The sequence below is a fragment of the Astyanax mexicanus genome, chromosome 17, assembly GCF_023375975.1.
Source record: "Astyanax mexicanus isolate ESR-SI-001 chromosome 17, AstMex3_surface, whole genome shotgun sequence".
NCBI lineage: Eukaryota > Metazoa > Chordata > Actinopteri > Characiformes > Acestrorhamphidae > Astyanax > Astyanax mexicanus.
The window spans coordinates 5,011,840-5,027,355 of NC_064424.1; the positions used below are offsets into that span (position 1 = coordinate 5,011,840).

General features: G+C 39.5%; 2 protein-coding genes across 2 annotated transcripts; one reads left to right on the plus strand and one right to left on the minus strand.

Moving 5' to 3' along the window:
• The first annotated feature begins 2,091 nt into the window (after positions 1-2,091).
• Positions 2,092-4,879, plus strand: ndr1 (nodal-related 1). The gene is made up of 3 exons (XM_007256760.3): positions 2,092-2,386; positions 3,503-4,266; positions 4,422-4,879. The coding sequence occupies exons 1-3, from the start codon at positions 2,092-2,094 to the stop codon at positions 4,572-4,574; spliced, it is 1,212 nt and encodes a 403-aa protein (XP_007256822.3). The 3' UTR covers positions 4,575-4,879.
• A 272-nt stretch (positions 4,880-5,151) lies between these two features.
• On the minus strand, positions 5,152-15,516 carry eif4ebp1 (eukaryotic translation initiation factor 4E binding protein 1). Its single transcript, XM_007256728.4, has 4 exons — positions 15,308-15,516; positions 14,959-15,153; positions 8,629-8,814; positions 5,152-6,075 (listed from the first exon to the last, which is right to left on the minus strand). The coding sequence occupies exons 2-4, from the start codon at positions 15,092-15,094 to the stop codon at positions 6,044-6,046; spliced, it is 354 nt and encodes a 117-aa protein (XP_007256790.1). The 5' UTR covers positions 15,095-15,153; positions 15,308-15,516; the 3' UTR covers positions 5,152-6,043.

Sequence of the window (15,516 nt, forward strand, 5' to 3'; positions counted from 1 at the left end):
AGTACATTTTACATTTAATTTGTAAATCAAGGGAGCAGAGTCTGGAGGAAGAGTGGAGAGACACACAGTCCAAACTGCTCGAGGTCTAGTGTGAAGTTTCCACCAATCAGTGATGGTTTGGAGAGACATGTCATCTGCTGGTGTTGATCCACTGTGTTTTATTATCAAGTCTAAAGTCAGTGCAGTTTTGTTTTCCCACAAAATCTTACAGCACTTCATGCTTTTAAGCAGTTGTGGATTTCACTTTCCAGCAGGACTTGACACACTGCCCACAGTACTTCCAAAAGTACTAATATAATATTCTAATTTTCTGAAACACTGATTTTTGGGTTTTCATTGGTTTTAAGCCATAAACAATAATCAACAATAAAAGAAATAAACAATTAAAAAAGGTCATTCTGTGTGTTTAATACATCTATATAATATATGAGTTTCACATTTTGAGCTGAATTACTGAAATAAAGTAACTTTTTAATGATATTCTATTTTTTGGAGATGCACTAGTATATCTTACACATAAACAGCATTAATTGTGAGTGTAAAAATTCAGCCCCACTATTGAAAAATATTTTAGCTAAATAAATTGCCTAATGCATATTAGGGAATGTTAAGTAAAGGTTGTTTTTCCATCATCGCAATCAGGGGAGGGTTTTAAGTTAAAAAAGTGTGTTCTCTACCCACAGGGTGCCAAAACAAGGTACCACACCACCACAGTAGGCCTATGAGGTGTGCTATGGACCATGAAATCAATGTTATGAATTTCCAATAATATATATTTTAATAAAGTTATGAATTTACACCCTTCAAATAAATGTAAAAAGCCAAAATAAACAAAAGAAACTTCATCTATTGTATGTATTACCTGTTTTATGTTTGTCACTCTGTAGAAATAACCCTAAACCCACATTAGAGACCACTATGGTGCCAAAACAAGGTACTACACCACCACAGTAGGCCTAAAAGGTGGGCTATGGACCATTAAATCAATGTTGTGAATTTTCAACCATCTAATAAATGTAAAAAGTCAAAAGAAACAAAGGAAACATCATTTATTGAATATATTAGCTGTATTATGGTTGTCACTCAGTAAGAATAAGCCTAAACCCACATTAGAGACCACTATGGTGCCAAAACAAGGTACTACACCACCACAGTATAGGCCTATGAGGTGGGCTATGGAAAAATACACCCATGTTGTGAATTTTCAACTATCTAATAAATGTGAAAAGTCAGAAGAAACAAAGGAAACATCCTTTATTGAATATATTAGCTGTATTATGGTTGTCACTCTGTAGAAATAACCCTAAACCCACATTAGAGACCACTATGGTGCCAAAGCAAGGTACTACACCACCACAGTATATGCCTGTGAGGTGGGCTATGGACAATTACACCAATGTTATGAATTTTCAACCATCTAATAAAAGTGAGAATTCAAAGTAAACTTCCTCTATTGAATATATTAGCTGTATTATGGTTGTCACTAAGTAGAAATAAGCCTAAGCCCACAGTAAAGACCACAAGACCATGGTGCCAAAACAAGGTATACCACAGTATAGGCCTGAGTGGCCTATAATAAGAGGGGCTTATTATGGAGATTGACATCAATTTTATGAATCTCGGAGGGTCTGATAATGTGAAAAGTCAATGCAACCAACAAAACAGACTTCCTCTATTTTCATGCAGAAGCTGCAGCGTGTTTTTGTGTTTTGCTGCCATTAATCAAAGCTGCTCTTATGAATTCATCTGCTCTACTGATGTCATTGTTCACCAGAGGTGCCATGAAAAGGCAGGCCTGATGTTTTCACACCTCTGCCACACTAAAGGGGGCTCGGTTTCGGTGCCCCAACGACCCTCGTGTGAGTCCTCCAGCCTCCCTCTGAGCCCCTCAAAGACCCTGAAGATGGCACGAACCATCAAAAGGAGCCTCGTTTCTATAAGTAGCCTGTCTGCTCGAGGAGACACCAAAACATCCCTGCTCATCCTCCAGAGCACATCTCCCACTGAGCACCTCTCAGAGTTCAGATATAAACTCAAGATTATTATTTATCTCAACTTCTACCTTACCTCCGGATCGCTGTATTGGATATAATGATGATGCTGATGAAGACGCTGATGAAGATGCTGATGAAGATGATCTCCATCAGGATGATGATGCTGATGAAGATGGTGGTGGTGCTCCAGGTGCTTCTCCACGTGCCACAGGTCCGCTCAGACAGCAGGAGCCTCCTGGGAGCGTCCCGGTCCTCCTACCCCCCCTACATGATGCAGCTGTACCGCAGCGCGCTGACTGAGGGCCGCCGGACCGCGAGCGGATCCCCGGACAGCAGCCGCGGACACGAGGCCCTGCACCACGCCGACTCCGTGCTCAGTCTGCTGGCCAAGAGTGAGTATCCTATCCGCCTATCCTCCGCCCTTCACTTATTAATAATATTATCAATAATATTAGTATTATTTTAGCAAAAAAAAAAAAAGATTATTTATTTATCATATATATTTTTTAAATACTTGATCTTAAATGTATATTATATTACCTATATCGATTAGAATTTTTTATTTGTTTTTTTGTAGCTTATCATTTTATTATTATTATTATTGTTAAAAATATTTAGATTATTTATTTTATTAATACATTTTACATTTTTATTTAATTAAAAAAGTAAAATAAAAAAATATATATAAAAAAATATTAAATCACAAATAATCACATTTATATATTTATTAAATATTTTATTAGCCACAAAATAATTTTAATCATATTAGAAATTATTACAATAAATTTATATTATAGTACATATATTGATTACACATGGTCTATAGCTATGCGAAATATGTTTCTATTAAATATTATTATTATTATTTATTATATGCAAATGTTTGACATAATCGTTTTTTATATGATCTGTTTTAATTTCTTTTTCTATTTTACATAGTAACAATTAAATCAAAATTTAAAAAGTGCTGATAAGCCCAATAAGACTACTTTTAGATTGATTTGATTGTTTAGCACCCTGATATTTTATATTATTAGATAATAACAGCTTTCTTAATGTTGTTTTAATTTTTTTTTGTCTATTAGGCTTAGTTTTATAGCTATTATTATTTTAATAGTTTTATCAAAATTATAGCGTTTTTTTAGTCCGTTTTATTTTTTATTTTTATTTACGTATTTAGCTTTATTTAATTTGATAGTTTATTTCGCAGCGTCATTTAGGCTGCGTGTGTGTGTATTACCTCAGCTTTAAGACGTCTGCGTTCAAAGCCGCGTGTTCACGCAGCAATACACAATCTGACAATATAGTCCTCCAGCTTTATTAAGTGCTTGACTGCCAATGTGTGAAAACTGTCTTATGGCTCGTTAGGCGCCGAACATTCATTACGCAATTAAATATTTCGCACGTCTGAGTGTGTACTGCCTGCGCTGCTGCTGCTGCAGGAGCATTACGTAATACTTTGGCTGTGTCCTAATCCTCACTCTCTCTTTCTCTCTCTGTCTCTTTAGGTTGCCTCCAGAATGGTGACAAATGGGCCATCACTTTTGACATGTCCTCCATCTCAGCCAGCGACAACGTCCAGAGGTCGGAGCTTCGCATCCGCCTTCCAGACTTCACCGCGTCCCAGAACACGGTGGTGGACATCTACCACTCACCTAAAGGCCACTGCGGTAAGATCCACTGCGCCGATGATGAAGAGCGCCTGTACCTGGGTCGGCTCAGAGCTTCATCGGCCACGTCTTCTCCACACTCTTCCTGGAGAGTCCTCAACATGACCCTCCTGCTGAAGTTCTGGCTGCACCAGGGTGGACCCATGCCTTCCCAGGAAGTACAGAGTGAAGACAGCCAGGAGACTGTGGTCCAACATCCCACCGCCAACAGCATCATGATGGTGGTCTACTCCAAGCAGATGCAGAAGAAGGCGTCCACCCTCATCCGCACAGCCGAGCACTCCAAGTACGTGACCTTGGAAAGGGCTGCCAATGCTCATGGGCTTGGAGCTCGGCGCCACAAGAGGAACCATAACCACAGGGTCCATAAGAAAGTGCGTGAAGCGGTAGAAGGAGCCGGGCATGCTGGACATGTCAGCGTCCCTCAAGTTGATGAGAAGAAGCCACTGTGCAGAAAGGTGGACATGTGGGTGGACTTCGACCAGATCGGCTGGAGCGAATGGATCATCTACCCTAAGCGATACAATGCCTACCGCTGTGAGGGCAGCTGCCCTACGCCCGTGGACGAGTCATTCACGCCAACAAACCATGCATACATGCAGGTAAGCGTCAAGCACTTAACATATAGTAGTTTCCATTGTGTTGAGTGTACTGAGTCCCTCAGGGCTCAATTTTGAGGCCATTTAAATTGATCAATTTCTTCCAAGACATTATTTAAGCTAAGATATTAAACTTTCTTTTTCTCTTCTTTCTACAGAGTCTTCTGAAGCTTCACCACTCAGACCGCGTCCCCTGCCCGTCGTGCGTGCCCACGCGCCTGGCACCGCTCTCCATGCTGTACTACGAGAACGGGAAGATGGTAATGAGGCACCACGAAGGCATGGTGGCAGAAGCATGTGGCTGCCAGTGATACAACCTCAAACTCAAACTTCAGAACTTCAGCACTTAGGAACATCTCTACGCAACATCTGCTCAAGAAAAAGAGACTCCAGCAGAAAGAGAGAGACAAGAGACAAGACAGAGACTTGAAAAAAAGAGAGCACTACTAAAGCAATAATGATGTACTAATTGTTTTTGCATTGTTATTTATCAAATATATTCATATATATATATATAGCCCTTTCACACACTGATTATTGCATTGTTGAATTACTGCATCACTTGCGTAAATAATGTGAAGCATCTACTTGAAATCAGTTGGCAGCTATATTCCCTTCCCTCCCTTTTAATGACTTAACTTTCAATGTTAATAAGAAATTGTATATTGTATAATGTTTGTACATATATAAAAAAGTGTGAATTGACACAAATGTAATTAAAATATTTTATGCATTTTATATATAAACACAATGAGTCCTGGATGTTATTTAACATTATCATTATCATCATGAGAAATAAGAAATAAGAAAAGTTGCGAGTCGTTATTAAAACATAATAATGGCATCAAAACATATAAAAATCACCAAAAAAGTCAAAACACAACAGAATTCAGACATTTTTTTTAATTGCTCGTTTGCAGCATTCGATTTTTCATATGCTTCAATGTCTCACAAGGAATAACAACAACAACAGGGCAGATTATTCCTTTTCAATTGAAGTTTAAAGAGAATTACACTGCAAAATACTCATCAAAATAATAAAAAAGGCATTTTTACATTCGGTTGAATGACACTTTAGGTGAAAACAGGTTTAGTTTTTTCTTTTCTCCCTCCAAAATAATCACAAACTGTTAGTCAGATTCTGCTCTTACAAAAGGTAACACTGCGAAAAATGGTAGGTAAAGTGGTCAAATTGTTCTTTTATCTTTTATATTGTGCTAAATCCTGCTAATAATCAGACATCATAATAACAACGAGGTTCTGGTTTTGTTTCTGGTTGTGGTATGTGCCTCCTCCAAGAACAGGATCCAAAAAAAAAAAAATGTAAAGATCAACCCAAACCAAACACTGGTCTGCGTCTCCCCCCAGTGGACAAAATACTCAGCGAGTGACACGAGCTCTCTGTATCAAATACTTCAGGTTTGTTGTTGAGAAGAAGCAGGAGAATCAGACCCGCGGAGACGAGACCTGGCGACTCGGAGCTAGTGGCACTTTCAGGCACAGCAGTGTGAGCTGCAGTGTGATGCTCACACTCAAGGTTAATAATGGCTTGTCTTGTGCGCGTCTTGAACGACAGCATCGGAACAGAAGTAAAGAAAGAAAAAAATAAAGACCAAAAAAAAAAACTAAATAGAAGAGAACAGTAGATAATGAAAGAGGGCAGCAGGTGACAAGGATGGACTAATCTTCTGCTTCACTCATCCTTCAGGACACAGTCATCATCACAGTAATATTCGCCTCAGCCGCCGCCTCTCCTTCCTGTAACGGATCTTCCTCCAGGTTAGATATCCATTTCAAACTGAGCATCCTCACCTGGATGAACAAAAGCGACATTAAAACAAAATTCATACACACAATGCACAATAACACTGCAACTAATAACTACTTTAGTGGTCGACTAATCTGCTGATTGCTTGTTTATTATAAAGATTAGGTGATTAGTTGCAATTATTTTTTTGTCAGGCCCTACATTTGTACTTCCTACTGGTGCAACCAATTTTTGCAGTACATTTTAATAGTTTGAGGAACTGAAAATATTTTATAAGAAACATTAACATAGACTGGATGTTATTTTCAGCAGGTTTGTGTGTGTGTGTGTGTGTGTGTGTGTGTGTGTGTGTGTGTTCCCCTCTCGCCCTTTTTTCCCCTCTATTGTTAAAAGGCACATTAACAACACGTCAAATATTTGCAAAGACTAATGCAGACTCACGGTGAATTTACACTGCTCCGACGCGACAACGCACATGGTCGCACTACCCCCCTCCAACCGGTCGCATGTGGGCGTGACAAAGGCGTTCCCTGTGTCGTCCAATTGAATCGTTTAAATAAATGGGAAATGCTTTTAATATAATCTATTATTATTTCCAATACTTAATAAATATAAATGTGTCTTTATAGATATAAATGTTTGATTGAGCTTCATTACACTGTCTAGTGAACAGTATATAAGCTGAAAAAAGCAAACTTTTCCAATTAAATTACATATTAATATTTTAAAAACCCACCAGAGACTCCAACAATCACAGCAGCCTTTCTCCTCGCTGACAGAGTCCCTGTGAATCAGCAGGGATTTTATAAAGAACAGGGAAGCCTGAAACTTCTCTTCCAGGCTTCTCTGGACGCTTGAAAGCGGAACTAAAATGTTTTCACGCGCTGCGCTGAGGACGCGTTACAGGCCAACACCTGCTCTCTGATTGGATAGACGCATTGCGTTGGACGGACTCATTTGCATAAAGTTCAGCTCGGCTCAACTTTTCATCGCATCGCATCCCCCGCTCTCGACGCGTCGGAACCATGATGCACCGCGCGTCTGCGTCTGACGGAGGCGGTGCTTCCCATTGAAAATGAATGGGATCCGTCGCTGTGCGTTGTCGCGTCGGAGCAGTGTAAATTCATCGTAATGCCGATTATGCAGACCAATCGCTGCAGCTCTAATGCACAATATAATAAAAATACAGCAAATAAGCAGCTGCAGGCTGAACAATTCCTCACTCACATGACCAGACTAACACACAATGCTCCCATTTCTATTTCTATCTTTCTATTTAAATAGATTTCACTGCAAAATACCACACTGAGCCGTCTGTGATAATATTACAGGGCATCTTATAATACAATATTATAACAATATACTGCCTGATAACAATACCCACTTTAATTCCCCCTACAACTGCCAAATTAAGTAGGCCTGTCACGATAAGATTTTTTCGTGGACGATATATTGTCCCAGAAATGATTGCGATACACAATATTTTTGTAATTTTAGGACTATTAAATGCTGCTGACATAATGATAAAAGAATAGCATAAACAAGCAATTATACATAAAGACAGCAAAAATTTAAATAATCATTAATTATAATTACTTTGGGAATTATATACTTATTTCTTCACCTACTTCAGACACACCTACTGTGTGTATGTTGTGGAGTCACAGTTATTAAAACATGAATGGCTAAAATACTTTTTACTGTTATATATGTGAACAAACATACAAACAAACACAATAGACGGTATCACGAGTATAAAAAAATATTGAGGTCATGTTCATTTATTGTATGATAAATCGATATTGCAATTATTGTGACAGACCTAAATTAAAGAACTGTATGCACTTTTATACCTCTCTATTTGCACTGCGGTTTAAATGGGTTCTGTTTATACCGGCACTGTCGTTTTCTTTTTGGTGTCAGTTTCACATCATTTTAAAATCAATATTTTTCACTGCAGGTTCATTATATATATTTGATTATAGTGCCACCATGTGGAGTAATAAGGTAATAAATTTAGTAAGTCATATTGGGGGTTGAGTCAAAGAGAGATAAAGGGGCACAAAAACCCCCTGACTTCTGCTCACTCCACCCTCAGCTCAAAAAAAAAAAGGGTTAAACAGTTTGGGAGGGGCTCTGAGTGATGTATGGGTTTAGAGGCAGAGCAGGAGGGAGAGCTGATAAGACCTGAGCAGTGTGACTCTTATTAGTGGTGAGATGCAGACGGTTGGACATCATTATTGATCTACACCTACAGCACAGTTGAACCTGAGATGGCGCTGCAGAGGCAGAAATTACCACAATATATAAATATTTATTAAAACATTTAAGCAGGCCGGGTTTGTTTTATTACCTTTAAGAAACATATTTCAGGTATTAATGGAAAGAAATATGGTTTAGGGTTTATTGCCTCTTTAAAGTAACTATTGCTACGATACAGAGTATTAAAAAACTAAAAACGGTTTTATTTTGACTACATTTTCCAATCCAAGCCTTGTGTAAATTTAAAATGAAAATAATTTAAAAACATATGGATCTAAGGAATCACAGCATGTAGACTGTGTAAATAATGTGGTGTGATTTATACACTATAATACCTGAAGCCTTGTCCACAGGAGGGCTGGCGTTGTTATTAAGGGTCTCTTGGGCCTTGTCGTTCTTTACAGTAGCTGTAGGAGGGCTGGTCACCCCGGGAATGTCAGGGAGGCAGCAGGGGGGTGTGCGAGCCAATGGGGAGCTGCGACAGTCCAGCAGGAACTTCCTGTCGTAGATGATTCGGGTTCCTACAGAGGAGAATCATGAGGCAGGAGGATTAGTGACACTGATCTAAAACTAGCTGTGCAGCTAGATGTTCCTTTGTAATAGCTGAAGTTTTCCTGCCTTGTGAATTAATACTAAAACCATGCAAACTATAAAGAAAACATATGGAATTATTAATTTAACAAAAAAGTGTTAAATCAGATTATGTTTTATATTTTAGATTCTTCAAAAGTAGCACCTCTCGATTTCTCAGTAAGTTTTATGAGGTAGAGTCACCTGGAATTCAGGCTTTCAGTTAACAGCTGTGCTGAACTCATCAAGAGTTTATTACTTAATTTCTTGTCTCTTAATGTTAGTTTGAGAGCATCAGTTGTAAAGTTGTGAAGAGGTAGAGTTGGATAATGTTCTAACTCATATTATGGCAAAAACAACTTAAGTAGGGCTGCATAATATTGGAAAAAACATTTACGTAGCAAATTTTCAACTTTTTTTTTTTTAACATTTTTAACTTTTTTCAACAACATATATTGCGATATTAAACATGACATCACCAGGCCCGCCCCCACCCGCATGCTTTCTTGTGTCCGGACTAATCAAGAACTGAGTCAGCGTTGAAGACTCAAAACACGAGGAAAACAGCAAAACAACAGTAATTGGCCCTTTAACCAGGAGTTTTTCTGGGATGAAAAGGGAGAATTCAGCTGTAACTGTAAATATCTGCCCAACCATGAGGATGGAGGCCATGAGGTTACCTCGGGTTTACTCCTAAACCCCCCACCCTCTCACACTCCCCCTCCCGCTTCTCAGGCAGCAGCAGCCTGTCACTCACACAGACACAGAGACAGCGCTGTGTATCTACTTCTTGTGTCAAGAATAAAAACATTGCAAAATGACGTGTTTGATTTAACTGCCTTAAGTGCACATGCGCACATCGCTATGACGATGTTTAAATTATATATTGTGCAGCCCCAAACTTAACCAAGTAAAGTAAAATTATACTTTAAGAAATTAAGGTCCGTCAGTCCAAAGAACTTCAAGAACTTGTGAAAATGTTATGATAAAACTGGCACTCATCAGGTGCGCCCAAGGAAAGGAAGAGCAAGAGTTCATCAGAGTTTACCAGCCTCAGAAACAGCAAGTTAACAGAGTACTTTGGTTTAGTTTTAGGTTTACTACTTTTAAGTTACTACATGATTCTTTAAGTGTTCCTTCACAGTCTGAATAACTTCAGTAATTATTTTCATTTCTGTGGGAAAATGAAGAATCACACTGAATGAGAAGCTGTGCCCAAACTTTTGACTGATACTGAACATCAGTATTGACAGATGCTGTAAAACTACAATTTGAAGAGTTTAATTCAATTTGTCTAGTCCTGAATACAATTAAACAGGATTAATTACACTCTTTTTAATACAGTTTTCAATTAGGACAGTGTTTAAGCATTAATGGTATTCTTAATATATTTAAACAAGTAGCTTGTTCATCACGATATGATAAATCACAGTAATACCGCCAAGCTTTAAGCTGAAGCTGTTTTTATATGACGGTACACAGGCTGGCGTACACTCAGTGCTCCTGTGAAGGCCAGGTTGCACAATGTGGATGTCAGCTGGTGTGTGTTGGGTGTGTCATTCTGGTCCTGTTTTGCTGTGACGAGTGCGTTTCTCTACATGTCTCAACTTGCCCTGATGATGTACAGAATATAGACACAGATATTATCTTTTCTATGCTTTTGATACAATAATAAATTAAAAAAACAAAGTTATACGACATTACAGTGACGGGAAAAACAGAGCAAAGGCAAAGCTGAAGGAAAGCAAGGCCAGGAGGCCGGGTTAGAACACCCTATCAGTCCTGCTGCTATCAGTCACTTGTGCTCAGTTTCACCATTCCCACACACACACACAAACAGAGATAAATCACTCTCACACACACACACTCACCTTTAAACCACATTCTTTCAGGTTCTACTGTAAAAAAAACTGGTTATTATTAAGAAATAACAGAAATTTTTGTTTTTAAAAAAGATGGTGACCATTAACACAGCCAATGCCAGAACTCCTGACGCCTTACTATTCTTTATGTTAGTCTATATAGTGTATTTTATAGCTTTATTTCAATATTTAAATGCAATTTTAAACAATTATACAGGTACTGTAGCTATTAAAAAGTGTTTTTAATAAATTTTCAAAGCTCTCAGAGCCTCGTTTTAAATGGTCAGTTCTCTCAGAATTCTAACAATGAAGTGTGGAGCTACTTTGAGCTTGTTAATGGTTTTTAAATGGTGATTTCTTTGCATGGATAATTCCATGCCCCTATCACTAGTATTGTGGCCTTTTGGGAGCATCAGCTGAAAGCGCTGCATTTCAGAATGCTAGGGGAGAATGGAGGTGGGCTATTCTACAAAAGATTGTACTCTTTATCATGTTTCACTACAAAGGATTAGTGCAGGGGTGTCCAAACTACGGCCCGTGGGCCATTTGCGGCCCGTTTCCTGTTTTGGAGCGGCCCGCGAGGTATTTTAGAAATAGAATGAAAGTTGGCCCGCTGTTAAGCAGGTTTTTATAATGTGAGATTCAAAGTTTGAACGCTAGGTGTCAGAAACGTGCCAAAGAGTCTAAAAGCAGAGAGGGTGCACATTTCTAGAGCAGAAAAACGGGCCAAAGAGTCTAAAAGCGGAGAGTGCGCATTTCTAGCGCAGAAAAATGAGCCAAAGAGTCTAAAAGTTGCCGTAATTAAGGAGTTTAATATTAAGAGACATCATGAAATTAAACATCAATTTGAAAAAATCTTAGTTTACACAACACTGTCAAAGATAAAGATAGTAAGTTAAGTAAAATGGTGTGTAAATGAAATAATCAGGAAAAAAGTATTATTTAAAGTGGTATATTTCATTATTTGTTTTATTACAGAGTCTGTGGCCCGTGACTTCAAATATATTTCTCCTTCTGGCCCCCAACAAAAAAGTTTGGACACCCCTGGATTAGTGTGTTATTTGGGATCAAACCATTTTTTTCTTCCTTCTTTGTGGTGTTTTGATGACTTTATGAGGTACTGTCACCCCATACAGGGCTAACATGCTCAATATAGAAATATTTTCCTGTCTGTCTGTCTGTCTTTCTGTGCTGGATTGTCTGTCTGTCTGTGCAGGACTGGTTAGGACCCTCCTAAACTACCTACCTGTCTGTCTGTCTGTCTGTCTGCCTGCCGGGCTTTCTCTGCAGTTCTGCCTGTCTGACTCCCTACCTGTCTCTGTCTGTCTCTCTCTCTCTCTCTGTTTGTCTGTCTGTGCAGGACTGCCTGTATTCCTCCCTCCTAACCTACCTACCTGTCTGTCTGTCTTTCTGTCTGTAGACTGTCTGTCTGCATTTCTGCGCATCTCTGCCTTTCTGATTCCCTACCTATCTCTGTCTGTCTCCCTTTCTGTGCAGGACTGCCTGTATTCCTCCCTCCCTCCCAACCTACCTACATGGCTGTCTGTCTATCTATCTTTCTATCTGTGCAGGGTTGTCTGCCTACCCGTCTGTCTCACTCCCTACCTGTCTCTCTCTTTATGAGGTTTTGTCTAGCATGATCAATATAGAAACCTTCTTCTCGTTTATTTGATTCATATCTGGATATGCATGGACTTGGCCTAAAATAGAAAATAGAAATGTACAGTCTAAAAACCACAAAAATCACATTTTGAACAATAGAACCTAGAAAGTGATGATACAGTGAACAAATAATAATTTCCTTTACAATAATCTGAGCTAAAGCGTGAGCTATTATTTTAGTTTTATAGAATAAACTAATAATAATAATCTAATATGTTTGTTTTAAGTGGCTTCCCTTAGTGTAGCATGTTTTGAGCTTAATGCTATGGCAAGATCACAGTGGTATTCACTTTAAACTGGCATATACTGGCAAAAACAAGCCGCCATCCAAGGCCAAACATCCAGTTTTCTCTCACTTTCTCTCTCTCTCACTCACACACTCATACTCATACACACTCCTGTATGAACAGAACAAACACATAACTATACTCAAACACGTATAACTATAATACACAGGTCACACGCTCCAGTTACAGCATTACAACCTGCAGATCGTTGCCAGGCTATTGCATCATTTTACTGAAAGCCTCATAAACAGTACTGGAAGTTCTAGCGCTACAGCTGTTTACGAGGTTACGCGATACTACCACAGAACATTCAGCTTGTAAAAGGGCGAGCTGGGCAAACACGGCTTATCCTTTTATTCACGATGGTGTGAAACTGCCACACGTCTCTCTGCCTAACAGAAATAACAACAGAACCTCCCCAGAAAGAAGAAGTAAGTATCTGTACACGTGAGGAACTCCATAATAAGAAGTCATCACATGCCTGCAAGTCATACAGTGCTTTATATTACTATAGATTGTTGACATACATAAAAAAAAAAATGTAATAATTTATAGATAAATGTAAATCAAAGAAACTCATCATTTTTAAGTGCGCTCTTATTTTTTTCTAGAGTTGTATCTAATTAAAAGAGGAGCAAATGAGATAATACACAGATAATACACATCTTATTTGTTGGGTAGTGTACTGTTTAAGTGTGTATGGGAACAGTGTGGTGATTAGAGCTGGAACACTGCTGCACACTGTAAACAGACAACCCCAATGATTACAACATCAGAAATCCTGGATGGAAACATGCAGCAGATCCCCTAGTGGAAACATTGTGTACCTACAGCCATAGAGCTCATGAAGCTGTGAACACACAAACATAACCTAACATAACCATACAGGGAGTCAGAGAGACAAAGAAAAACCTTGTTAGAATTTTCAATTAACGTCCCACAATGTAAAACCCACTGCATTACAATTACTGAATTATTGGAACATGCCAATGTGGATAAAGGCATAAAAGCAAGGGGTTTAATGTAAACATGGACATAATAAGCTGGCTGATCCTTTGTCTCGGGATATTAAGACACATTTAAAGGAAAACATCAATAGAAAATACAAAAATTTAGACAAAACAGACTCACTGTTAAACAACTGAGGTTTATAAAATATGATGATAAAATAGGTAATATACTATTAAGCATTTTGAAGGATTACTGTTAGTCCATCAATATAAATCCAAAAGATCATAAAGATCATTTTACCAATATTACATTGATAAGACACTAATATTATATTAACATGACACTAATAATGCATAACGATTCTGATAAAGAACAGAACTCAAGATGTCAGTACGGAGAGCTGGTAGAGTAAACAGGAAACCGTATGCTGTTTCCTTTCATCTCCAGAAAACAGCAAATTCACAGAAGAAGAAAAAACACCTTCATCATCTTTATTGTTCCTCGTTGTTCTGGGTCATTTATAATGGTTTCTACAAAGTGAAATGTGGATATAGTGTAAAAATTAAAAATAGAGAACATGATATTATGCATGGTAGTGATGACAACAGTCAGTCAGTCTGTCTGTCTGTCTCTCAGTCCTGTCCAGGGCTACCCATCTGTCTGCCTGCCTGCCTGCCCGTCAATCTGTCTTTCTTTGCAGGACTGCCTGTATTCCTCCCAACCGACCTAAGTACATGTCTGTCCTTCTTTCTGTGCAGGATTGCCTGTCTGTCTATCTGTCAATTTGTGCAAGACTACGTACTTACCTGTCTATCTGTCTTTCTGTGCAGGACTGCCTGTCTGACACCCTAACTGTTTGTCTGTCTGTCTGTGCAGGATTACCTGTCTGTCTATCTGTCCTTTTGAGCAAGAGTACTTGCTTACCTGTCTATTTGTCTTTCTGTGCATGACTGCCTGCCTGCCTGCCTGCTTGTTTGTCTATCTTACTCTCTACCTGTCTGTCTCTCTTTCTGTGCCTACCTGTCTATTTTTCAGTCTGTGTTGGACTGTCTGTCTGTTTGTTTGTGCAAGGATGTCTGCCTTTCAGTGTAGGACTGCCTGTCTGACTCTTAACCTGTCTCTGTCTGTTTGTTTGTTTTTCCTTCTGTGCAAGACTGCCTGTATTCCCCTCTCCCACCTACATGCCTGTCTATCGTTCTGTCTGTGCAGGACTGTCTACCAGCCTGTCTGTCTGTCTTACACAAAGCAGATAAAGGAGCAGCAGCTGCAGAGAAGGAACTCCGCTCATTCCTCCACAGAACTCCAGAACCTGAGGTGTGTGTTTGAGCTGTACCTCCGGGGGTGGTGCTGAACAGGGTTCCTCCGGGGGTAGTGGAGTAATCATGGGGCATATGGGCCGAATCGTTGATGATGACCCGCCTGGTGGCCGGGATCGCCCGGCTGGTGGTCTTCTGGCTGCTTACGGACATTTCTGCTCTGTTTTTATCCACAAGCTGATCGAGCTGCCGCTGAGCTGCGCGTCTGCTCCCTAATAAACAAAACAAACAGCGGGCAGGTCAGAAAGACTGGCGGCTCTCGGGCTCCTGCAGCACGTTAGCACTGTAGCACACTGAGCTAGGCTAATCAGTTAGCCTGTTAGCATGCTGGATCCCCCAGTATCCGGTATATCTGTGGTTATTTACCTTCTCCGGTCCGGGCAGTCCGCGGCTACATACAAAAATAAATACCTCTAAATCTCTGTACAGATCAGCACACTGTTCCCCCACACACACATCCACACACAGCCGCACACCAGCTACAGTACAGCACGCGCTCTCTCTCCCACACATACACATATATACACACACGCGCACACCTCACACACTCAGCACAGCAGCACCACAGCAGCGCT

Excerpts from the sequence above, each read along its gene's own strand:
- ndr1 (XM_007256760.3), top strand. The coding sequence starts at position 2,092 with ATGATGATGCTGATGAAGACGCTGATGAAGATGCTGATGAAGATGATC. Across the intron at positions 2,387-3,502 it reads GCTCAGTCTGCTGGCCAAGA|GTTGCCTCCAGAATGGTGAC; the intron begins GTGAGTATCCTA and ends CTGTCTCTTTAG. Across the intron at positions 4,267-4,421 it reads CAAACCATGCATACATGCAG|AGTCTTCTGAAGCTTCACCA; the intron begins GTAAGCGTCAAG and ends TTCTTTCTACAG.
- eif4ebp1 (XM_007256728.4), bottom strand. The coding sequence starts at position 15,094 with ATGTCCGTAAGCAGCCAGAAGACCACCAGCCGGGCGATCCCGGCCACC. Across the intron at positions 8,815-14,958 it reads GTTCAGCACCACCCCCGGAG|GAACCCGAATCATCTACGAC; the intron begins GTACAGCTCAAA and ends TCTCCTCTGTAG. Across the intron at positions 6,076-8,628 it reads TCCTGTGGACAAGGCTTCAG|GTGAGGATGCTCAGTTTGAA; the intron begins GTATTATAGTGT and ends TTGTTCATCCAG.